The sequence below is a fragment of the Metopolophium dirhodum genome, chromosome 5, assembly GCF_019925205.1.
Source record: "Metopolophium dirhodum isolate CAU chromosome 5, ASM1992520v1, whole genome shotgun sequence".
In the NCBI taxonomy this organism is placed as follows: Eukaryota; Metazoa; Arthropoda; class Insecta; order Hemiptera; family Aphididae; genus Metopolophium; species Metopolophium dirhodum.
Genome location: NC_083564.1, coordinates 19,207,714 through 19,233,986, shown reverse-complemented (window position 1 = coordinate 19,233,986; position 26,273 = coordinate 19,207,714). Strand labels below are relative to the sequence as shown.

Below are 26,273 nucleotides of genomic sequence, written 5' to 3'. Positions count from 1 at the left end.
AATATTTACAGTACTCCCTCGTTAACACGAACTCGGTTAACACAAATTATTGTATAACGCGAACCGGTTTTTCAGTCCAGAGAAAGGCTCTATACTATAAGATAGGGGTTTTTTTATTTCCTCGGTTTATACGAATTATTTCGGTTAACACGAAACTCGAACAAATTTTAGATACCATATTGTCGTTTTGTTGATTAACACGAACAGAAAAATGTCAATCTGTACATATGTATCTAATTTCGTTTTATTACTCGTATACTAGTCGTTAGTAATTTAATCTTTATAACACAGTTTTATCGATATCTTATCTTATCCCTACTATGTATGTACATATTCTCTATTGTAGGTACACATTGAGGATGTAATTGAGGACGATTGGAATAAATTGTTAGCTGTAACTTCTGATGAAAATGCTCAAACTTTTTCAAGTTTTATACAAATGGATAATGATCTCGATATCTGCGATGAAAATGCTGGAGAAGATGGAGAAGATGAAAACCCCGAAATCTCAGATCAAGAAATTGAACCTACTGAACCTCCAGTAGATAAACCCTCTCGGGCTGATGTGTTGGCAGCCTTTGATACCCTCGTAAAATTTTCCCAAACCAGTGCAGAGTTAGATTGCAAATTTGATGACCAGTTGAACAGCATCAGAAAACAGTGCTTAGAAAACTATGAAGTTACATTCACCCAGAAACCTATCACTGACTTTTTTAAACCGACGTGAATTTTAAATTAATTTTTTTTTGAAAAAATGTATTAAAAATATTTCTTTATATATGTAATGTGGCGTAGTAATTAATTAATTAAAAATATTTCAAATATTTGTTTATATGTAGTATGTACCAAAGAAATGTAAATTTTTATTTTGAAGATTACTTAATAAAAAAAATGTATTTGAGTGTAAAATAACGTATTAGATTTAACCTTCTCTGATAACACGAACAAATTCGTGTTAAACCTATCGGTTTACACAAATTTTTTTAACACGAACAGGTTATTTTGTGGTCCCGTCGTGTTCGTGTTAACGAGGGAGTACTGTAATATGATTTACCTTTTGAATATGTAGACAATTACAGGGTACAATTTTGTTTTTACAATTTAAGGAATGCGGACAAATGATAAGATTATTCAAGTTAATTGAATTAGGTCTAAGATTAAATAATATATATATACCTACTAAATACCTATTTTAATTCAATAATTTTTTAATAAATCCAACTTATAATTTAATAATTTCTTCGTCAGTATTTTGTTGGTTTTTACCCTGTCTTAAGTCTAAAGCACCTAAATTTAGTACTAAGTTTTAACACAAAGATGATAATTAAAATTAATCACAATTTTTAATTGTTTAAAGGTGTTAAGCACGTCAGTAAAAGAAATGGATACCATTCAAGCTTCATCTTGTAAAAATAATCTAAAGCAAGTTCTGAAATCAAATAAATGTGAACCAACTAATTTTAGAAATGACTCTCACTCTGTAAGAATACTAGAAGATTTACAATCTCTACGCAAGTATGTTAACAGTTATTTTACTTTCATTCAAAATAAATATCACTTAAATTTTTGTTTTCAGAAATGAATATTTATGCGATGTTAGATTTGAAGCTGATGATGGTAAAATTGTTATTGGGCATAAAAACGTTTTAATAGCAGCTAGCCCATATTTCCGGGGAATATTTAGTAATTTTGCCAAGAGAAGTAAAGATCTTATTAAAATAAGAGAACTAGACTCTACCATTTTACAACTATTAGTAGATTATATTTATACTGGAGAAATTATGGTCACAAAAGAAAATGTACAGGTACCTATAATTAAATATTTAATTTTATATAGACTTCAATCAACATCCGGGGAGTTGTAATACAAATCGCGGTTCTCTCTCCGGTCCTTGATAATACCAAGAAAAAAAAAGACTTATTACCTATAAATAAGACTTATAAACTACATAATATAATTTTATGTGAACTTTTGTTGATTTCTAAGGTGTTGTTACCAGCTGCAAATGTATTACAGTTGGATTATGTAAATGGTGTATGTGCTGAGTTTTTACAAAAACAACTGGATCCGTCAAATTGTATTGATATCAAAGCATTTGCTGACTTACATAAATGTACGGGATTGTTGTCGAGTTCTGATGCATATATTAAACAACATTTTTTGTATGATAAACACAATTTAATTCTCTATATGAAGAGTAAGTAGGTAATTTATTATAAAAATAATGATTATTATTTCCAGAGAAGTAGCTAAAGGCGAAGATTTTTTATCCTTACCTTCTGAAGATTTAATGAAGCTTATTTCCTCTAATGACCTAGCTGTTCCATTTGAAGAAAAAGTAATCTAACTACAAATTTTAATTTTTAATATTTTGTATGGAAAATCAACTAAAAAAGGTAGGTATTGCTCTGCTGTACCGTTGATGTCTAGACTCTACAGGAATTACTGTATTAGATGTGTTATATTTGAATTCAATGATATAATATCATTATAAACGAAAAACAATTCTGAGCGATTACGGTTTAATATTATTACCAAGTATATTTTATGAAATTGTTAAGGTACCTGCAAATGTGCCATTTTCACCCCTTTTGTTGAAAAATTCCAAGGCCGGCCACTGTAAAATGATTATATTGTAGCGTGTAGGACGTAGGAACATAATGTAATATAATAATATGAAGATCTCCACATCAATTCTAATGATTCTTTATATTTCGATTTTTTTTCTGTTTTGAAACCGATGAAATGTCATAATCGACATCAACAGCAATATTACTCCAATTATTTTCGACGTCGTCCATTAGGGCCCCTGCAAATGTGTCATTTTTAAGGAGTTGTGTTTAGGCAATTATTTCGTTCCTGCGATTATTGATCGTCTTTGTGTGTGTAGTAAATGATCATTAGTGTGTGTATACTCCCCTACCATCACCCGCGACCCACATCAATTTACTATTGATTGTTATTTCATATCTGGTTTATGGTCGCTCGCATGCACATGCACAAGACGTAATTTAAAGTCATTAGAAAACCAATTTATGGACGTGAAATAGTTGTCGCACTGACAAAAATTAAGACACTTCTAGTGATTCGATTTAAAAATGTAAAGATGTTTGTGATGGTAAACAAGTTTACTTTATATCGGTCGGAGCACTTTTTCAATTTTAGCAAATTCTTGATGAGAATAAATATTTTACATTTTATAAATTTATAGATGTCTAATATTGAAAAAATAAAAAAAAATATAAAAAATATGCTCCGACCGATGCAAAGTAGACTTATTGACCAATTAAAACATCTTTACATTTTTAAATCGAACCACTAGAAGTACTTTAATTTTTGTCAGTCCCTAAGGTTGTTTTGATGAAACATTAATAGGGTTTGCAGGGGCCTTAATAAACTAATTTATTTTACTATTAGACATTACTAATACTGTATTTCTGGAGCAGTTTTATTTATTTTTCCAAAAAAGTTGCAAATGAAAAGATCAACAATAATATACTGGAAAAGTATCAAGTACCTACCTACAAATAATATTTTTAAATTAAATAACTAATATCAATGATGCTTGATGACTAGTGTCGGCCTGGGTCCTTCCAATTTTTTTAGGGTCTTGTACTAGTTTAATACAATCCATTATTCATTGACGACCCACTTGTAATCTACTATACAGCAGAGTGACATCCACTTAGCTGCTTTTTTTTTTTTATTTGTTTGGCGTGTGCCTGGTTTATATAGGGAGTAAGGACCCCGTAACATATTTATCGATATATTGAATAGTACGCAATTTTTCTTTACAGGGCTTAGATGCTTGCCTATTATTATAGTGTGAGTAGGACACTATAAGTTATAATAGTACAAGTTTCAAGTAATTAATAGTGCTAGGTACTGCAAGTTAAGTTAGGTTTTATATCTTTCCAAAAACAATGGGCTCAGACATAATAGTCTAAACATTTTTAAAATGTTATTATGAATTGAATATTAAGTATCTATCTGTTGAAATTAGTATTAATTATAAAATGAAATAATTAGTTCAAAGCCATTGTATCAGCTTGATGATAATGAATTTTCGCTGTCGGCTCTGACTGAAAGTGGCTATAACTTGCACTTCTACTTGTGGATCATTGGCTAATTAATAGGCCCAAAAAATGTTGCGTATGCAGCACATGAACCTTTTACTGCATGTCTATATTGTGATTTATGTGTATTTAAAAATAACAAATAACTTATGTTATTTAATACCATAAAAATATAATAATTTTAAATTAATATTCCTTTGCTTGCTATAAAAAGTAGGAACCTATGATCTTGAAGATCTATTACATTTTTGGGATCCTGTGATAATTATACACTATTGAATGGTCCAACAAATTATTATTATATTTTAATCTAGTTTTAAATATTTGGTTGTCACCACTTAAAAAATATTCTTTCTCAAATATCAGTTTTTATTAGTATTTTTCACACAATAAACAATAATCTGTATTCTTTGACATGCACAGACTAACCAAAAGTGCAACATACAGAACAAAGCAGCTAATTTTTTACAATCAACCATAACAATTTTAATCAGCTAATATTAATAATTCTATGTTACACAGGTTATTGTTATTACAGTGGCTATAGTATAATATAATTCGTAATTTTGACTAGGTACCTATTTGTTGTAAACTAGGTATAATTGTACAATGTATCAATTACCTAATGAAATAATTGGTTCAGTTCCATTTTATCAGCTTGTATTTAATATTGAATATTCCCTGTCGGCCCCGACTGTACTTAGTGGCTATAACTTTCACCGCCGAGTCATCCCCCCTTCCCCCAATCAATTCAATTGTCTCAACAAATGTTATAGATAAAGCTGATGAACTTTCATGTGCACGTTATATTGTTTATAAATAACAAATAATATATAATAAAGCCTTCTAGATGGAGGTTTTAACAAAGATTATAAAAAATATTTTAATATTAATAATACATAATAATTATATAAAAAGTTATAAAAGCATTGAAACTAATAAAAATTGATTTAATTCCATCAAAATATAATTATTCTACCATTGCTTGCTATCAAAAAAAAAAGGATACCCAATAACCTGAAGAACTATTATATTTGTGGGACAATCATACGCTAATGGGTGGTTTAACAAATTATTTTGTTTTAATCTAGTTTTAAATATTCGTTATTGTAGGTATTTGATTGTGTTATCAAATGGGTAAAACATGATTCAGATCATAGAATAGATTTTTTGCCAAAATTAATGGAACATGTACGTTTGCCATTACTTAAGCCTGATATATTATTTAATATATATGAAGAACCTCTCCTAAATACTAGTTCTAAATGTATGTTATTTACTTAAATTTGCCATCATTATACATTTATATATTTTATGAATTATTATTATAATTTTTTTAGGTAACAATTATTTAGTTGAAGCCTTACGTTTTAATCATCAAAAATCAGTTCAGCATTTTACCATTCCAAAAACAATAAAGTTTAAACCTAGACAGTTTGGTGGTTCTCAAAAAGTATGATTCCAAATTGATTAATTTATCTTTACAATAATTTTGTCCATTTAATTCTATTAGGTTATATTAATGTTCAATCAACGGTCAGACACATCGCCTAAGTGTTATACAGAATGGTATGACCCAGCAACCCAACTACGAGAGAATGCACCAGGAATAAATGATTGTCATCAGCTGGCTGGTCTAGGTGTCATAAGAGATCAATTTGTGTTTGTTATGGGTGGTGTGAATGGAAGAAGTTCTAAATCTGTTAGTATGCTTGATGTATCTTCACAATCGCCCTCTTGGGTTCCAATGGTGGACATGTTAGTTAGCAGGAGGCGATTGGGAGTTGGTGTATTGGATAATTGTATATATGCAGTAAGTTAAATCAATATTTTACTTATTTTATATTAAAAATGTATATTATTTGTAATTCTAGGTTGGTGGATGTGGCGGCAATAGTGCTTTAAATAGTGTAGAGGTTTTTGATGTCAGTATTCAAAAATGGAGATTGGTAACTAGTATGTCTACTGAAAGATGTGATTTGGGTGTTGGTGTTCTCAATAATTTATTATACGCGGTGAATAATTTTATTATTTATTTATCTATAATTTGTATTACATTTAATTTCATCAAATTGTGTAGGTTGGGGGTGCTCGTAATGGTAAATGTTTGAAATCTGTGGAATATTATGATCCCGCACTTGACACATGGTCTTCAGTTGCAGAAATGTCTGAATGCCGGGATGGTGTTAGTGTAGGAGTCTTGGACGGTCTTATGTATGCTATTGGTGGCTATAGTAGTGGACAGTATCTTAAAAGTGTTGAGGTTTATAGACCGAATGATGGAGTTTGGTCATCCGTAGCTGATATGCATTTCTCTCGATACAGGCCTGGTGACTAAAATAATAAATATTTTAGGACTAACTTTAATTATATATTTAGTATAATTTACATTTTTTTTTTTGATAGGAGTAGCCACATTAGATGGTTTGTTATATGTTGTTGGTGGAGTAACTGAAAAATCTATTGTTGATATTGTAGAAATTTACAACCCTATGACCAATACTTGGATCATGAAGACATTGTCAAGACATGGAGTACGAGTTTATGGTGGAGTAGTCGTTGATAGACCACTTTATTATCATTAATCAGCTTACAGAAGTACTCATTGTTAGTAGTAATGTCAACATATTTTTGTAAAAATTATGATAACACGCGTATTGTTTTATAAATTTTTGTTTTTTTGAATATTTGATAAGAATTTTTTTATATAATTTATACATTGGCTTGGAGAAGTGCAGTAAAGATTTTCAGAACTTTATCTCCAATCGTTAATTCACTACAAAGCTGTAAAGCTGAAAAACATCAAAAAACGCCCAATAAAATTTGTTTTAATTTTTTTTAATGTTCTGTAGTGAATTTACTACTAAAGATAAAGTTCTGAAAATCTTCACTGCACTTCTCCTAACCAATGTGAATCCACCCAAACAACGAAATTCACTCTCCGGTTCTATCTCACTAAATGAAAATGAAAATAATTTTTTGTGGGGCTGTACACACCCACATTTTTCTGGATTCAAATTGTTATATACTGCTTGGGTGTGATATCAGTTAATAAATTTCTAAAAATTAAAATCATGCCGATTTCCGACTTGGCAAGCCTTTTTTAAAAGCTTTTAGTTTGAATTTTGTCAAATTGAAAATTTGCAAATTATTTTGCTATTAAAAATGTATAAAATGTTCAATTTTTATAGCTAAGGATTGAAAATTTAAAACAAGTTTTCTCGTAAGTAAAAAATATAAAAACCATGTTTCTTGTGATAGATATTTTAAGTTCAAAATTTTGGCAATATTTGACATTTAAACAAAGAAAAACTATTTTAGTTATTTTGTTGTAATTTAAAAATATTATTCATGAATGGGAACTTGAAATTTTCAAATGCAATTTTTCTATTTAGGCTGAAACCGTCTGCCAAGAAACGTTTTTTGAATACAATGACTGTATCATTGAATTTAAATTTAACACAACAACCCATCTAAACACATACTGTACAGCAGTTTGGTACCTACTTACCCATTTTCATTTTAAATGTAATTAAATTGTATATATGAAGTTTAAAATAGTTAAAAACATGAAGATTTAATAAATTAAATTACTTTTTTTTCTAATCAAGTTTTTAAAATTTTTTTTATGTATTTTACAGACGTCAATGAGTTACACGTAAAATTCTTTATTTTTATTTTTATTTTTTAGTACTAAAATTCAATCAATGTATATACGATCAAAATATGTTTTCAAATAACAATATTTACAAATTTTCGAAAAGAAATTAAATCACATTTAATTTTTTTTTACTTTTAGCATTAAAAATAAAAATAATAAATTGTTATAATATACGTGTAACGGACGAGTGGATAAATTATAATATATTATATAAAAAAAAATATTGATTAGACCAATAGTTATTTCATTTGTCAGGTTTTACCCTGAATATTAAATTTAATTTTCTTGCAGGTTAGTTAGGTTAGGGACCAGGAGGTAGGGATAGTTTATTATGGTAGAATTCTGTCGAATGCTTATGCTCCCAGTCTAAAGTCTTGACAAATATCTATTTACCAGTCCAGGGGAAGTTTCACTGTACAGTGTATACATGTATTTATAAATACAAAATACCTACGAAACCAACATTGAGTGCCTAAAATATTATTTTTATACTCTAGCGCGGAATTCGCTGTCTAAGTAATTGCATTGTTGCAATTGAAAATGTTTTAGTGTACAAAAATTTTGTTTACGATTCATCGTGTAATAATGTTTTGTACAAATATTGGAAAAATATAATCCATAAATTACCTCAAGATACTTCATATTTTACCATTTTCCATACACCATTGAATTTCCCTTTTAAAGTTATTTACATGCATAAGAAAATGTCGATATTTACATTGTTTTATGCTAATTATAGGAATTAATTTAACTAAATGGCTACCGTAGACTTTAGTAGGTATAATGTAAGACACACTGTCTCTGCTCAGAATCCTTTTTTTATGTACAATGATATTATATCATTGAATTCAAATTCAACACTATCCATTACAGTGGCTTCTCTAGACACCTGATGTTTATCATTGATGAGCATCGCTTATTTGCCCCATTACTCTTATATGTACTGTTTTATGCCAATGGCATACCTACCACAAACGTACATGAATTTAGGAAAACTATCTTTTTATTATTCCTGCTCTACATGAAAGTCGAATGTGGCTGGGGTGATGTGTCTAAACTACCTACCACATTAAATTCTACTTTCTAGGTAAACAATTTGAGCAGAAATTTTAAAAAGGTAGAAGTTCACAGGAATTGAGCACTACTTATCGGCGCAAAAAAAAATCACAAAATTTAGGTTGGGAGGTAATGTTTATACAAATTGGTTCAAACTACAATTTTCTTCATAACCATACCAAACTTCATAAATCCATACAGGTGCTCAAACACAAACAATTGTGTGTTTTTGGAGACATGTAAAAGTAAGTTTTTTAAGAGACAAAAAGGACCCATTTGTACCTTTTTTTTAGAGATGTTACGAACTGTTTGATTTTTTATTATTCCTGGTTTACATGTTTCCCTAAAAACTCGAAGATGCTCCGGATGTGGCTGGGGTGATGTGTGTAAAGTGCCCACCATACTAAGACGGGGTAAAAACCAGGGTTGGTAATATACGCATTTAAAACGTTTTATACGTTACACGTTTAATACCCCACATATAAATTGTACAAAATGACAAAAACGTATAAAGCTTTATAGTGTCTAAGATATAAAAAATATTAACTATTAGGTAAACAATGTTTTCTTTGAAATTTATATTTATTATAACAGTGATGATACTGTATACATATTTTAAATTTAAATTTGTATAAACTTATAAATTAATATAACAAATTAACAAATCCCATCAACGGTAAATTTCTTAAATTTAGAATAAGCGGGAAGAGCAGGAATTTTGAAAAGCCGGTCAGGAATTCACAGTAACTAAGAACTAATTAATGGCGAAAAAAATACAAAATTTAGGTAGTGTGTGTGTGGAGGGGGGGAGGGGTAATGTACGTGCAATTTTCTTCACCAAACTAATAATTGATAATACCAACAAGTTTATACAAGCATACCAACAAGTTTTTTAATCCTCATACAGGTGCTCAAACACAAACAATTGATTGTTTATGAAGACATATAGAGTAAAATGCAATATAAGGTCACGTGGAGTAAAAACCTATAACCTATACTTGAAAGTTGAAGGGCAATTAATTACTAATTTCAGGAAGAATGAAGGTTCAGTCAATCCGCCCAATCTATTTTTAAAGTATTTTAAGAGACATAAAAGACACATTACCTAATTGTATAATAATATAGAATAAAATTCTTTACGTAGATAAACATACGACACAAGCAGTCATTTTTTGTATATACTGCAGGGCTGCCACTGTGTTCATAATTTGAAAAAATGATTTATTTTCTTGAAAAAAGTGACCAAAATCATCGATTTTGTTTAAAAATGTTTATTGAAGCATAACGAATAATAAAAATTTAACATATTAATAATACTTACTATAACAACAAATAAAATATTTTTAACTTTGTAACCAACTTTTGAAATTTATAATACTTATATACTAAAATTAAACAACGAATTATTAATAATAATTTTATTAAGATGTTTTTTTGAATTCATTAGAAAAATGAACAAGCAAGTCACTTATGTCTCTCGGATTAATTTCACTAAATAAATCAAAAGTTTTATTTTTTAACCATTCACTTATAACATTTTCTTTGCATACATAACCAGCAATAATACATATATACAAGTTGACTCAATTTTTCATACATTATGTGTATGAGCGGTTCTTGACGTTGAAATTTACCAGCGAATCTTTGAAAAATAGACGCAGACCAAAAAACAAACTCAAGCTCCGTTAAAAATAAAGTGAGAAAGGTGACAATTTTAGGAGAAACTATTGCAGGAGTAACGATTCTGGGATGGCGGATTCGGCGACTGGCAACAGCTGAACAGCGACCACGAGTCACGACTATAGGAAATTTACGTGCATGCGATATGCCTTCAAGTGGTGTCGCGGTGCACAGTAATATATTATTGCTAAAGAAAATATAAAAATTAGGCACAAAATTATTAATCAATCGAAACGCCGAAAACGCGTATACAGTATAGCATAGGCGCAATTTGGAAAACTGATTTGGGGGGGGGGCTAAATTTATAAAATTAATACAGACTCGCTGGGGCTCCGCCCCGCACCCCCTCACCACTTGTTATAATTTTTGCGGTAATAATAAATTACAAAAACATTTAGTTTGGTACTCGACAGTAAAAACAAAATACTTTATACAATATGTAATACAATAACATACAACTCAAGTACTCAACAACTCAATGCTAATTAATTATTTATTTGTAATCATATAAAAATAACATAGTTACCATGTGTTAAATCTTACAATTGCAAACGGTGATTAGACTACATAGCGAAATTTATTTAATTGATCTTCATTTTAATGCTACCAGAAATGACCTTTTCTTTACATTTCACAGAAGCATTTGAAAATCTATCTTGATACACATAGATGTGCGTATCAATTTTTTATCTTCCTCATAGGTAAAAAAGACCCCTCATATTAACTCCTTAGGGGTTGAATTTCCAAAAATCCTTTCTTAGCGGATGACGCCTACATCATAATAACTATCTGTATACCAAATTCCAGCCATATCCGTCCAATGGTTTGTGCTGTGCATTGATAGATCAGTCAGCCAGCTTACTGTTGTATATAATATTATACAGATGACATCTCCGCAAATCCCATATTCTAAAAATAGCTAATATGCAATAATAATATTTAAACCCGTGTTACTACCATGATAGCAGGTTATCTATACTCAAGCTGTTATTCAACGATGTATCCTATTATATTCATATCATTAAAACTAACATTATTACAACAATTGATTATATATTCTATAAATTGATATTAATTATTACTTATTAGACAACATACGTAGGTACACTGATTGTCGAGTTGGCTAAAAAATTCCATATTTAATTTGATAATTTTTTTTTATTAGGTGGATTTAAGAATGAATATATTTAAAAACTTAGGGTGGCTTAAATAAAACTAGAGGGGACTAAGCCCCCTCTAGACCCCCCCCCCCCAAATTGCGCATATGCAGTATAGACAATACTTTACGTGCATGAGTGGTGCGTGTCTGTGTCAATATCTATCACAATAGATCATAATATCGAATGTGACAGATGATCTTCAGATCTTCTTCCGTTCGGCGTGTCGCGTGTGAGTGCCGAGTGCGTAATCCGTAAGCGACAATATTGCGAGTTGCGACGAGTTTAAAGTGTAAACTCCGAGTTTATCCGGTTTATCGTGCGACCGATGTAAGGCCATTGGTCACACTACACTTAGCCCGTTCGAGAGACCGTCAAATTCGTCCCATTTTTCGGGTTCATTATATTTATCGGCCGAATTTTCTGGTCTCGCTGCACCCGTCATCGGTCAAATATACACACACGTCCGATTGAATATATTGTAATATATGCGTCATTCGTGGTTCAGTAGTTGTATGAAATGGAAGTAATCAACCAACTTTATTTTTTGGAAACCAGTCATGTTCTAGAGTATTTACTGTCCAGTGAAAAAGTAGAAAGGCAATGGTGATGGGTCAACAGAATATATTTTGAAAAAAGTGAAACATATGGTGAATTTCACACGCTTTTCCCGCAACCTTTTAAAACAGCCGATCAAATTTTTTGAATATACGAGGGTATCACCTGGAAGCTTTTTTTATATTTTGGAAAAAATTCGTCCATACATAGAAAAGTATTGCAGTTTCAGAAAATGCATAATTCCAGAAGAAAGACTTGCAGTAACTTTAAGGTAAATATTATTATTTGTATTAGTATTAGTATTATTGTTAATAATCGTTACTTTATAATTTCTCAATTAATATATAAAATAAAATAACTAATGAAATGAGATAAATATAATTTTCTGATAATTACGTTTTTTTTTTTAAACAAATTTAATGTAACATGAAAAAAGTTATTGAACAGTATAAAATATTAAAAAAAACTTTTATTGAACAAATTGATAAGAATAAAATAATAAAAATAACTTTTATTGAACAAATTGATAAGAAAAACAACTTTTCGTACTTTCAATTTAAGCAAAAGTAATACATAACTTTTTAATATTATAATAAAAAATTAACTTGCTTATAAAATACACATTTTTTTTCCTTGGTGGTGGGACACGTCATGTTCAAATTTATTTATACCTGAGCTGTACATACGTTTTATTTTTTTAAACAAATTTAACATAGCATGAACAAAGTTATTGAACAAACAGATCAGAATAAAATAATAAAAACAATTTTTCGTACTTTAAAATTAAAAAAAATAAAACAACTTTTTAAAAATATAATAAAATAATTAACTTGCTTATAAAATATACATTTTTTTTTTATTCGTTATTAACGTTTTGCCAAGAAGATAAACATGTATTATCTACAGCGGTAGGATTTAAGTTTGTTTGACCACAAGAAATAGTGTTCTTAATATTAGACTGGCCATTTGATGAAGAATATTTGGGCTGGTTCATATATAGTATGAGGTTATAGGGGGAATCGATGATAATTGACAAAGAATGTTGAAGGAGTAAAAGTATTACTTAATCCAACGGTATTTTCAGTTTGTTCTGTCATTACAACATTTTGAAGTTTAAGCAAGGCTGGGCATTAACGAGTTAAAAAGGTGGATAAGTGGATGTCGCTCTGCTGTACAGTAGGTTACAAGTGGGTCACTGTAATGGATGGTGTTAAATTTGAATTCAATGATATAATATCATTGTATAAGAAAAACGATTCTGAGCGAAAACGGTCAGTCAGCCTATGATATTACCAAGTATATTTGATGATATTATTGTGAATAAAGTAATTTATATATAAAGCTATTTACGTGGAGCCTTGTTTTAAATTTTCAATCCTTAGCCATTAAAGTTAAACATTTTATAAATTTTTAACTACAAAATAATTAATAAATTATAAATTTGATAAATGTTGTCAAAATTAGAACTTTAAATGCTTATAAAAAAAAATTGTGCCTATGTATTTTTAATATTTTTCAACTGCTATTAGAACGATATATCAGGAGCCTTATATTAAATTTTCACGCTTTTTTACCTAACAAATAAAATTGTATTGATTTTCATACAAAAAAAAAAATAAAAAAAAATTGAAAACTGACAATGTCCATAAACAGCCCAAAAAGAGTCAAATTATTTTCAAAATTATTTCGTGTATAGAAAATGCTAATTTAAACATTCAGTGAAATTTTCAAGTATCTACAGCCATTTGTTTTTGAATTACAACATAATAAGAAAATCGCTACTTAGAAATCGAGTGTTGTAAAAATTTGAACTTCAAACACTTATAAAAATTTAATTTGACTTTTTATGAACTTCTAACTCAAAATAATTTGCTAATTTTCTCGTGAAGATATTTTGAACTTTAAGTATTTCTAAAAAAAATTGTGATTGGATTTTTAATATTTTTCAAATATCGTTGTAACAATATATTAGGAGCCTTTTATTAAACTTCCAAGCTTTTTTACTCAACAAATAAAATTGTATTGAAATAATAATTGAAAAAAATTTCAAGCCTATAATTAGCTCAGTCAAAATATATCAAAAATTCTTTTTGCTTTTTGTTTACGTTTTCTAAAACTATATAGAATTTTTAATTTTTACCTACCATAACTACCAACATGATTCACTTTTCTATCAGAAAAGATGCTGCTCTCGAAAATTGGAGCATTTTTACCATCCAAACTGCGATTCTCGGAACCACACTAACATTTATTTATTACTCACACGTAGAAGGGCTGAAATGTATATTGTGTCATGCTAATTGCCTTATAAATATTCCCCCTTCAAACACCATATGCTGAAGCCTACTTAAAAGCTTCAAGTGTCCTTGATTCATGAATAATATTTCTAAATTACAAAAAACTAACTAAATTATTCATTTTCGTCGTTTCATATCTAATTTAGTCCAAATATGAACTTAAAATATCCATAAGAAAAAACTGTTTTAACATTTCCATATAGATTGCAAAAAAAATTACTTATGAGAAACCTTGTTTTAAATGTTCAATCCTCAGTTATACATTTAGTTAGTATTTTATACATTTATAACTACAAAATAATTTGCAAGTTTTGTCAAAATTTGAATTTTAAATGTTTATTAAACATAATTCTATGAACGTATTTTAAATTTTTGTAATCTGGTATTTTAAATAACGAGGAACCTTTGAATATTAACTTAACGACATTTAAAGAAATTTACTACTCACACACAGACACGGTCCAAATGTAAATGTCATGTTAATTGCCTTATAAATATTACTCCTTAAAACACGATATGCTGGACCCCCCTCATTAAAAGCTTCAGGTAATCTTGATTCATATTTCATGAATAATATTTCTAATTACAGCTAGGTGGACAACTAGGTACCACTCCGCTGTACAGTAGTAAGTTGTCGAGTATGTCATTGTAATGGATGTGTTATATTTGAATTCAATGATAAATCATTGCATACGAAAAACGATTATGAGCGGAGACGTTGTGTCAACTGTCAACCTGTCATGTAGTTGAAAAAATAGGTAATTAAATTTAGTTAAAAATAAAAATCGGAAATATCTCTTGGTTATAAACAGCGTAATTTTCCAATGAACATCTTTTTTTACAAAAGTAGAACTTGTTGGAAATCTCCTAATAACATTTTTTATGTTAGCTATGAAAAGAAAAACTTCTATGCATTATTTCCAACAGAAAAATAATTTACAAATAATTTGAAAAATTCCTCATAGCTATAGATAACTCAAAAAGAGTCAAAGTAGTTTAAAAATGTACCGCTTTAAGTCTATATAGAAAATGCCAATATAAATATTTGGTAAAAATGTCAAATGTCCACGGTTAGTCCGTAGTAGGTATATAAATATATAATCAGCTTATTCTATGTAGTATATTTTGCGTAGTCGTATTGATTTACATTGATTAAATATACATTTATATAGGTACCTATATTTAATCAATAGTAGTGATATAAATAATATAATATTATAATATATTAATACAATATTTTGTACATCAACTTTTTAAAATGCTGCTTGCAAATTGAGTTTGACATTGTTCAGCACGATTAAAATTTAAAGATATACTATATACTTAACCGTATATCTTTAACCGTGGTGTTCACTGTTCAGTTTTCTCAAATACTATAAATGTAATGATTTATAGTATTTGGTGTTCTCTTGTGATGACTTCAAACTTGATGTCCACCCTCAGACTCGGCCGCTCCGCGATAACTACAACAGACGTACCTACCGTGGCGATAACGATTCGCAACCGTCATATTTTGTAGCATTCGTTCTTTGGCAATACGCATACCATACAGCTCCGACTTTAGAAGGACGGCGGACGAGTCTCGGCGCGATCTTGACCATGAACTAAGAAGATTCTTATAGTTCATGATCTTGACCAAACGGGTCGACATTTCCGCCTTTTCTCAGTTTTTTTAGCCCAACACGGAGCTAAGCTCTACGCCCAAGTACCTATCGAATGTGCTCACACAGCGCTAAAGTCAAATATCTCCGCCAAACCATTATTCAGAATCGCCATAATATAACCGGAAGACTTTATTATCTATGCACGGCTTATCACTAGCCGCCCGAAAAAATAGTCAACTAGTTTTTTGGTCACGGGTAAGTGGTCACCACCAAAATACATTGCGTTCATACCCGTCGCCACACACAGACCGATCAAAGAAGATCGTTTTATAATAAACACAATGTTGTAGTCGTAGGTAGGTAGGTAGTTCATGGTTGTAGTAACGATCAGAACGCCGAAAATACTCGCGCATATTATTCATCTTACACAGTACACACGCTCGCACCACGGAAAGTACAGTGTGAATAGTGTCTGTAAAAAAAGTGTCTGTATTAGTGTCTATAGTACACAGGTTCAACAGTTGTCGGTTGTTACTTGTCGCTCTCCGTGTACACTAAAAAAAAAGGTTAGCGTCTCGCACCGCCTATAATACCCCGTCGACGGCACGCTGAGAATCGCTGCTCCAGAGTACTGCAGTATAGACCTACGCCACCGCACTCGACTAGGTAAGAATTTTGACGAAATTCGTCTTAAACATTTGCAAATTATACGTATATAAGTGTTCAGGTAGGTACACGTGTCTTGTGCTATCTACCGCCGTATGCAATCTACAAAAAATTACTGCTAACGTATAGTATGCAGCTGTCTATGTAAAAAAATATATTCTATAATCAAATGTGTCTTTCGTTTCTCTTGAAAAACTTACCTTTCCATGTCTCCAAAAACACTCAATTGTTTGTGTTTGAGCCGGTGGCGTAACTAGAACTTTGATTGCCCTTGGTCTTACGAATTTGTACTATACGAAGAGTTTAAACACACAATTTATATCTAGATCCACCCCTGCACCTAACGCTGCACATAAAATAATCTATAATCTATCTATAAGCATGTCGCGTGTATCGGTCATTTTTCTAGTTATTAAATTTATTTTATTTTAAAGTGATTGAACTTTACTAGAACTTAATTTTATCAAAAACTAAAATTTTATAATAATGGTGATCTGTTTTTTGAAGAGCCCTCCCGTCGTGCCACCCTATCGGTACGCCACTGGTTTGAGCACCTGTATGGATTTATGCAGTATGGTATGGTTATTAATTATTAGAATAGTAAATTGTAAGTTGAACCAAATTGTAAAAACTTTACACTCTTAACCTGAATTTTTTTTTTGCGCCAATAATTAGTGTTACTTCCTGTGAATTCCTGACCAGCTTTTTAAAATTCCTGCTCTACCTGTTTATTCAAGAAGTAGAAGTTAATATGGTGGGCACTTTGACACATCACTCCAACCACATCCGGGGCATTTTCGACTTTTTAGGGAAACATGTAGAGCAGGAATAATAAAAAGTGACAAAGTGAAGGTGAAATTCATAAAAAATTTCTTATGAATAATATTGTGAATCTTATATAGAATAATTAAGATAATTAGAATCAAATACTTAATCTATCAGTATTTTGTTGGTTTTTACCCTGTCTTAAGTACCTAAATGTAGTATTAAGTTTTAACACAATAAGGATATTAAAATTAATCACAATTTTTAAAATATATTTAAAGGTGTTAGGTATGTCAGTGAAAGAAATGGATACCATACAGACTCCACCTTGTGAAAATACCCTAAAGCAAGTTCTGAAATCAAATAAATGTGAACCAACTAATTTTAGAAATAACTCACACTCTGCCAGAGTACTGGAAGATTTACAATCTCTACGCAAGTATGTTAATGGTTATTTTACCATCATTCAAAATAAATATCAGTAACACATTTTTGTTTTATAGAAATGAAGTTTTATGTGATGTTAGATTTGAAGCAGATGATGGTAAAATTGTAATTGGACAAAAAATTATTTTAATGGCAGCTAGTCCATATTTTCGTGCAATGTTTGATGAAAGCAATAAAGATCTTATTAATATAAGATCATTGGATTCCACCATTTTACAGCTATTAGTAGATTATATTTATACTGGAGAAATTTTGATCACAAAAGAAAATGTACAGGTATAATTAAATATTTTATTTTATATAGACTTCAAACAACATAATACCATTTTATGTGAATTTTTGTTGATTTCTAAGGTGTTGTTACCAGCTGCAAATGTATTGCAGTTACATTATGTAAATGGTGCATGTGCTGTGTTTTTACAAAAAACACTGGATCCATCTAATTGTCTTAGTATCAGAGCTTTTGCAGACTTACATAACTGTACAGATTTGTTGTCGAGTTCTGAAGCATATATTAAACAACATTTTTTGTATGATAAACATAATTTAATTCTCTATATCAAGTAATTAATTATAAAAATAATGATTATTATTTTCAGAGAAGTAGCTAAAGGCAAAGATTTTTTGTCCTTATCTTCTGAAGATTTGGTGAAGCTTATTTCGTCTAATGACCTTGCCGTTCCATTTGAAGAAAAAGTAAGCAAACTACAAATTGTAATTATTAATATTTTGTTTGAAAAATCAACTTAAAAAGGTGGGCAAGTGATTCTGAGTATGTATTAATAATATTACTAAGTATATTTTATGATATTGTTAACAAACTAATTTATTTTACTATTAGACATTAGTAACACTGTATTTTTGGAGCAGTTTTAATTATTTTTCCAAAAAATTTGCATTTGCAAAAATCATTGTGTGACACAATATAACAATATACTTCAAAAGTTTCAAGTACCTACAAATAATATTTTAAGTTAAATAACTAAAATCAATAAAGCTTGATGAAAAAATGTAAATAATTTTATTGACTGTTATTGAAAATAAACTAAAAAAATGTCTTATTTCAAATGTCTATAAATAGCTCTAGAAGAAACAAAACCTTTTTAAAATGTAGACTGCACGTCTATATTGTGTATTTAAAAATAACAAATAATATATAGTTAATACCATAAAAATATACTAATTAATATTCCTTTGCTTGCTATAAAAAGTAGAAACCCAAGAGCTTTAAAATATATTATATTTATGGGATCATGTAATACTTATACACTAATGGGTGGTTTAACAAATTATTATTATATTTTAATCTAGTTTTAAATATTTGTTATTGTAGGTATTTGAATGTGTTATCAAATGGGTAAAGCATGATTTGGATCGTAGAAATGATTTTTTGCCAAAATTAATGGAACATGTACGTTTGCCATTATTAAAGCCTGATGTATTATTTAATATATCAAGAGAACCTCTTGTAAGCAATAGTCCTAAATGTATGTTATTTTCATAAATATGGTGTCATTATGAATCTATATATTTTATGAATTATTATTATAATTTTTCTAGGTAACGATTATATAATCGAAGCTTTTTATTTTAATCATAAAAAGTCAATTCAGCAATTCACCATACCAAAAACGATTAGGTTTAAACCTAGACAGTTTGATGGTTTTCAAAAAGTATGATTCCAAATCGAATTCATCTACACAATAATTTTATGCATTTAATTTTATAAGGTTATTTTAATGTTCAATGAGTCTGATACGTCTCCAAAGTGTTATACAGAATGGTATAACCCAGCAACCAAACTACGTGAGAATGCACCAGGGATAAATGATTGTCGTAAGACAGCTGGCTTTTGCGTAATAAGTGATCAATTTGTGTTTGTTATGGGTGGCGTAAATGGATCAAGTTCGAAATCTGTTAGCATGCTTGATGTATCTTCACAATCAGTCTCTTGGATGCCATTAATCGACATGTTAATTAGTCGAAAACGATTAGGAGTCGGTGTATTAGATGATTGCATCTATGCAGTAAGTTAAACCAATTTTTACTTATTTTAAAATAAAAATGTATATTATCTGTGATTTTAGGTTGGCGGACATGACAACACCCGCGTATTAAATAGTGTAGAGGTGTTTGATATTAACATTCAAAAATGGCAAATGGTGTCCAGTATGTCTGTTAGGAGATATAATTTGGGTGTTGGTGTACTTAATAACTGTTTATTCGCGGTGATTAATTATATTATTTCTTAATTTTAATTTGTAATACATTTCATGTACTTTATTAAACTAAATAGGTTGGAGGTTATAATGGTAAATTTTTGAAATCTGTTGAATATTATGATCCCACACTTGACACATGGACACCAGTTGTAGATATGTCTAAAAATCGTGAAGGTGCTGGTGTGGGAGTCTCAGACGGTCTTATGTATGCTATTGGTGGTTATGATGGAAATTATCTTAAAAGTTGTGAGGTTTACAGACCAAGTGATGGAGTTTGGTTTTCTATAGCTGATATGCATTTGGGCAGATACAGGCCTGGTGAATAAATTATTATATTTTTTAGTATTCACTTTAAAATATATTGAATTTAAATTACATTATCTTATAGGAGTAGCTGTATTGGATGGTTTCCTGTATGTAATGGGCGGAAAATCTGATGAAGCTATCAATGATACTTTAGAAATATACAACCCTTTTACCAATACTTGGACCATGGAGAGATTGTCAAGAAATGGTATACGGATATATGGTGGGGTAGTCGTTGATAGACCACATCATTATAATTAATTAGCTTACAGAAGCACTCATTGTTTGTAGTAATATGAACATATTTTCGTATAAATTATGATGACATGTGTATTGTTTTATGTATTTTTATTTTTTGAATATCTGATATGAATTTTTTTTATAATTTTTACTGACTATTTTCAAATAAAATAAATAAGCTCTAAAGTTAATTATATTGCACTTTATCAGTAAAATATTATCTATAAATTTCTATTTAAATTATCTTTTAGATTCTGTGTAGAATGATGAATTTTTGATTTTTCAATGATTTCTTTCTTTTTCGCGTGTGTACACGTTAAAAGGTACTTGAAATTTTTACCTAATGTTTATTTTATCATTTTATATACATGATAAAATATTCAAAATATTTTGACTCGTATTGGGCTGTTTATAGATGTTTTGAATCTTGTTTAGTTAATTTTCTAAAAACGTTGTTAAAAAGATGGGTAAGTGGATGTCGCTATGATGTACAGTAGGTTACAAGTGAGTCACTTTAATGGATGGTGTTAAATTTGAATTCAATGATATAATATCATTGTATAAGAAAAACGATTCTGAGCGGAAACAGTCAGTCAGCCTATGATATTACTTAGTATATTTGATGATATTATTGTGAATAAAGTAATTTATATATAACCTATTTATGTGGAGCCTAGTTTTAAATTTTCAATCCTTAGCTATAAAAGTTGAACATTTTATAAATTTTTAACTACAAAATAATTATTAAATTTTAAATTTTATAAATTTTGTCAAAATTTGAACTTTAAATGCTTATAAAAAAAAATTGTGCCTATGTATTTTTAATAGTTTTCAACTGCTATTGTAACAATATATCAGGAGTCTTGCATTAAATTTTCACTCTTTTTACCTAACAAATAAAATTTTATTGATATTTATAGAAAAAAAACTAAAAAAATTGAAAACTGACAATGTCCGTAAACAGCTCAAAAAGAGTCAAAATTGTATGGTGTATAGAAAATAAAAATATAAACATTCAGTAAAATTTTTATGTATCAGTCATTCGTTTTTGAATAAAAACAAGGTAGCAAAATCGTTACATGAGAAATCAAGTGAATATCAAATTGTAAAAATATGAATTTCAAACGCTCATAAAAATTTCAAAATTGTTCATTGATTCAAATCATTGTTTTCACTGCACGTAATAAGCATTATAAATATAATATATCATATTATTGTAGGCCGACGCCTGGGTGCGTTACCATGGTACCACTATGTCTTAATTTTCCAAAGTAAATTATATCATTAGTTAGTATTTTAGTAACCAATTCATAACCAGAAATTCGGAATTCGTAACTTGATTTCCGCGTTAACGTTACACCAGCACCCCAATCAGTGGCGCCGAGCTAATTTAAAAATACTAGAGCAGACTAGGTAAAAAAAATATAAAGCACCACGTACCCCTAAAAAATGTATATAATAAATAAGATATAATAACATAATCAAATGCCCAACAATCACAAATAAATTAAATTAAAATACGACAGTACCTATATGCATAGTGATCTAGACTATAGTATATTTATTTATAAAACTGTCGTGAGCAACGGCCTCACGGATTTATATTATACTATATTAAGAATAACAATGGGTTTAACTTATAAATTATCCTAAACAGCTATTTAAATATCAAGGACCAAACTATGAATCGATAGATTCATTGGACTGTCAGCGCGCACACTACGAATCGCAACGTATTTGCCTTTTGGAATTTTCAAACATAATAAATTAGCATTAGAATTTAGAAATTGGCAAGTCCGAGTAGTAAGGTATATTGTCACGAAAACAACAATTTCTCAAGAGCCGATGTCACGTTCATATCCACACCAAGGAGTTGACATCGCGTATATAGAGGGACCAAGGACACAGGATATTCAGATGTACCTACAGAGGCCAGAGCCGTTGAGAACAGAGCAACTTACCTCGGCGACATACACTTTTATACAATTTATATTATTCGAATAAATAACTATTTAATTTTACTGTTACGACCTACGACTTATTTCAAATCATCGTCTTTTGGGATCACTGCAGACGGTCCGCATGAAACAATACCTATACCTACCCACGGTTACGCCACCTACCACAGTACCACGCCAGAAGGCTGTAATTATATTACCTATGTCCATTATTGTTCCCACACAAGATTAATTACAATTTATTTAAATATAGACTTGAGTTTTTCTCACTAGGTATTTAACTTATATTTCATAAAAAATCTATAATATTAATAGTCAAGACACATAGCGTGGCTAGATCTTTTTTAGGGTGTGCAAGAGCCAAGAAGCCTATATGTATACCAAAGTAAGCCGTGTGGTCCTCGCCCCCAATTTAATAAATTCAACAAAATTCACACTCGGTAATCGGTCAAAAAGTTTGAAAACAGTTGATTAAAAGTACAGTTTAATTTTTTATTTTCAGGCTAAAAGTCCAAGCACATTTAATTTGAATAATCACAAAAAATATTCCATTCAATTTTTATTTATAATTATATTATATAGGTATACATATATACACATTAATACATTGTAGTTAGTAGTTACTTATAGGTAATGACAAAAAAAATGCAAGTAAATTCAATTTTTTGTTTAAACATTTTATCATGTGAGTTCAAAGAGTAATTTATTTAGGAGGGAGGGAGACTATGCGTAACTGTTGAGAGTGCATAGCCTCTCCACTACTCCTGCCTCCTTAGTTGAGCTAATGTCCTAATCTATATCCGTTGCTCATTATCATATTAATATTATCTGCAGATTTTAGTTACAACTTATAACTTATTAGGTAGGTATAACATTAATATCGTATACATACACAAGTACACTGTAGTACACAACTATATAATATAGTCATCCGGCTATAATTGAATAAACAACTTTTCCGTTTTAAATGCTAAAAACGAAATAATATCTTAAATGATGCCATAATGTCATAAATAATAATAGGTCGTTAATATATTGGACCATAGTAACAAGATTCGTTTATTTATATTTAAGTTTTTAAAATTAATTATTCACGAAGCAATACCGGACGAACTTGGAGAGAAACGCTGGTCGAGTGAGATAGAATATCATCGGGGAATGTCCAGCAACTGGAGTGGCGCCTATACAATTGCGAGACATACTGCACCGACGACAAAGAGAGGACTACCGGCGGGCGGTCGGACCTGGACGCCACGGGGCCGATCCCGAGTGGACGCGGTCGGCCTCCTCTGTCGCGTTCTCGTTGGGTCGTGACGACGGCTTAGGGTTGGTGCACTATACAACGTAATATGCGGCCGGCGGCGGCGGCGGAGGAGGAGGAGGAGAATGTGAGCTCGACGGCGGAAAAAAAAATATGGCGTGCAGCGGTGGCACTATCGGAGCAGCCGCAGAAGAGGATGGGGATCGGCGAGGAGGACGAGTTTGGAGATCAGCCGCCGCCGGAGGACCGCCGAAACAAAAATGTCGTGGAAATGCTGCCCGCGTCCGGAAAACCGGCCCGCCCGTGAGCGACGACACACGGTGTTCGTTCTGCTGTGCAGGTCGGGGGCGGGCAAGCGGCCGGGCGAACCGGACGACTAGAAAGCCTGCTGCAGATGTCGAGGTGCGCGTGCCAGAGTTGCAGGTGTCGGGACCGGGAGATGGTGACAACAGAGTCGAAGTCGAGGAAGAACAAACGGAGTGACGGTGAAACTGGATGGGGGGTAAGAAGAGACGTGGCAGTTCCACGAGAAGCGCGAAAACAAACGTAATTATTACGTAAGTTACAAGCATATTATTATTACAGTATTTATGAACTAAGAGTGTTACGACTTAATATATATACTATATAGTATACCATACACAAATAATATGTCGTGAAAAAAAATAAAAATTGTTAATAATTTTCCGTAAAATTACAATTTCAGCATACCTATACGATTGACCGGCGAGCATGTCAATTGGAGGCTCGCCGGAATTCTCGAATCCTTATCGCGCTTTTCGGAACTGCCCGTAACCGTCAAAATTCTTATCCTATTCGATCAGTTTCACTGTCACCTCAAAAGTTCTTCCTCCTCCTCGTATGTCACCATCTCCGCGGGTCCGGCACGCACGGCCCTCACCTCGACCTGCGGGCAGAAGCTTTCTAGTCCGAACCGCCCGGCCGACAGCCCGCCTGCCCCCAGAACGAACACTCGCGGGCAGCATTTCCGTGGTGGCGGTCCTCCGGCAAAGGCTGATTTCCAGACTCGTCCTCCTGATCCCGTGCTGCAGGCTGCTGCCGCCGCTGCATGCCATTTAGTAACCGCCGTCGAGCACCAGAGCATCCTCCTCGCGCTCCGCCCAGAGTACTGCCGGCTCGGGTCGGCCGCTTGTTGTAGTAGTGCACCTCGCGCCGTTGTCGCGGCCCGACGAGAAGCCCCCGAGGGGAGCGGGGGTTGGCTCGGTGGCCGCCCGGCGTCCTGGTCCGACAGTCCGCCGCAAAAATATGTCCTCCTCGTCGTCCTTCGTGCAGTATATGTCCATGAGCCGGACATTCCCTGATTTACAATCAGCGTTTCTACTCCACGGTTTGCCCGAATCGTCCGGTTGAAAACTAATGTCTTAGAATAGTGTTATTATAATATAATAACACATAATATTATGTTAAATGTTAATTATGTTGTAAATTAATAAAAAAAATTGTATGGATTAATTAATATTGATAATATTTTATTATTATTTTTTTTTTTTTGTTCATAACTGATAATAGTATATACCTACTTATAACTAAAATAACTAATATGTTACACGTTCACAACGTTTAGTGTGTACAAAATACAGACCCAGTAAACGTGAACCGAGTAGGTATGTGAGTATAAAATATTGTTTTCAAGAGGTAGGTGTCTTTATACACGCGCATGCATTGTACAACATAAACAACAACAACAATATAGAATGAAAATCAGGAATTGGTGAAATACTTTCAAAAATTGTATTAAAATACGAAATACATTTGATTGAAATGAGTAATTATTGTCAAATACAGAATACTATATAGATACACGATACACTTGAAAAAAAAAAACCTACGTAATTAAATAAAAATAAATTGTAAATTGTTCAAGTATTTTCAATAAATTGTTTTACAAAAGCCTAATAATTGTTTTGATTTTTTTCCGGAAACGTTGACCTAGTCTGAGTTATAAAACATTTATTCAACCAGTCCTAAGTCCTTGTATTGAAACGAATTAAATGTGTCTTAATCAGTGGTAATAGGTTGAGTGAGAAAAACCAAAATTACCTATTTAGTATTTACTTAGAATATTTAAAAAAAAAAATTAATTCTAAGTAGGTAGGTACATAATAATAAATAGTACCTACACACATAACTAAATATTTAGGTAATTTTAAACTTTTATTCGTTTGAATTTTTTTTTATCCACTTTATACATATTTTAAGCAATGTATACATACATGTAATGCTAATGACCTAAGCAATCGCAGCAGAAATTATTATAACTTCAACACTAATAATTAATAATAATAATAATAATAGGT

General features: G+C 30.9%; 1 protein-coding gene across 1 annotated transcript; it reads left to right on the top strand.

The window, feature by feature from the left end:
• The first annotated feature begins 1,360 nt into the window (after nucleotides 1-1,360).
• LOC132945615 (uncharacterized) lies at nucleotides 1,361-20,910 on the top strand. Its single transcript, XM_061015387.1, has 20 exons — nucleotides 1,361-1,515; nucleotides 1,577-1,805; nucleotides 1,988-2,163; nucleotides 2,243-2,339; nucleotides 5,191-5,344; nucleotides 5,418-5,530; nucleotides 5,591-5,890; nucleotides 5,952-6,092; nucleotides 6,158-6,407; nucleotides 6,484-6,659; nucleotides 17,803-17,960; nucleotides 18,025-18,244; nucleotides 18,323-18,498; nucleotides 18,568-18,664; nucleotides 19,302-19,455; nucleotides 19,529-19,641; nucleotides 19,699-19,995; nucleotides 20,056-20,196; nucleotides 20,265-20,508; nucleotides 20,579-20,910. The coding sequence occupies exons 1-20, from the start codon at nucleotides 1,382-1,384 to the stop codon at nucleotides 20,755-20,757; spliced, it is 3,549 nt and encodes a 1,182-aa protein (XP_060871370.1). The 5' UTR covers nucleotides 1,361-1,381; the 3' UTR covers nucleotides 20,758-20,910.
• Nucleotides 20,911-26,273: the final 5,363 nt, after the last annotated feature.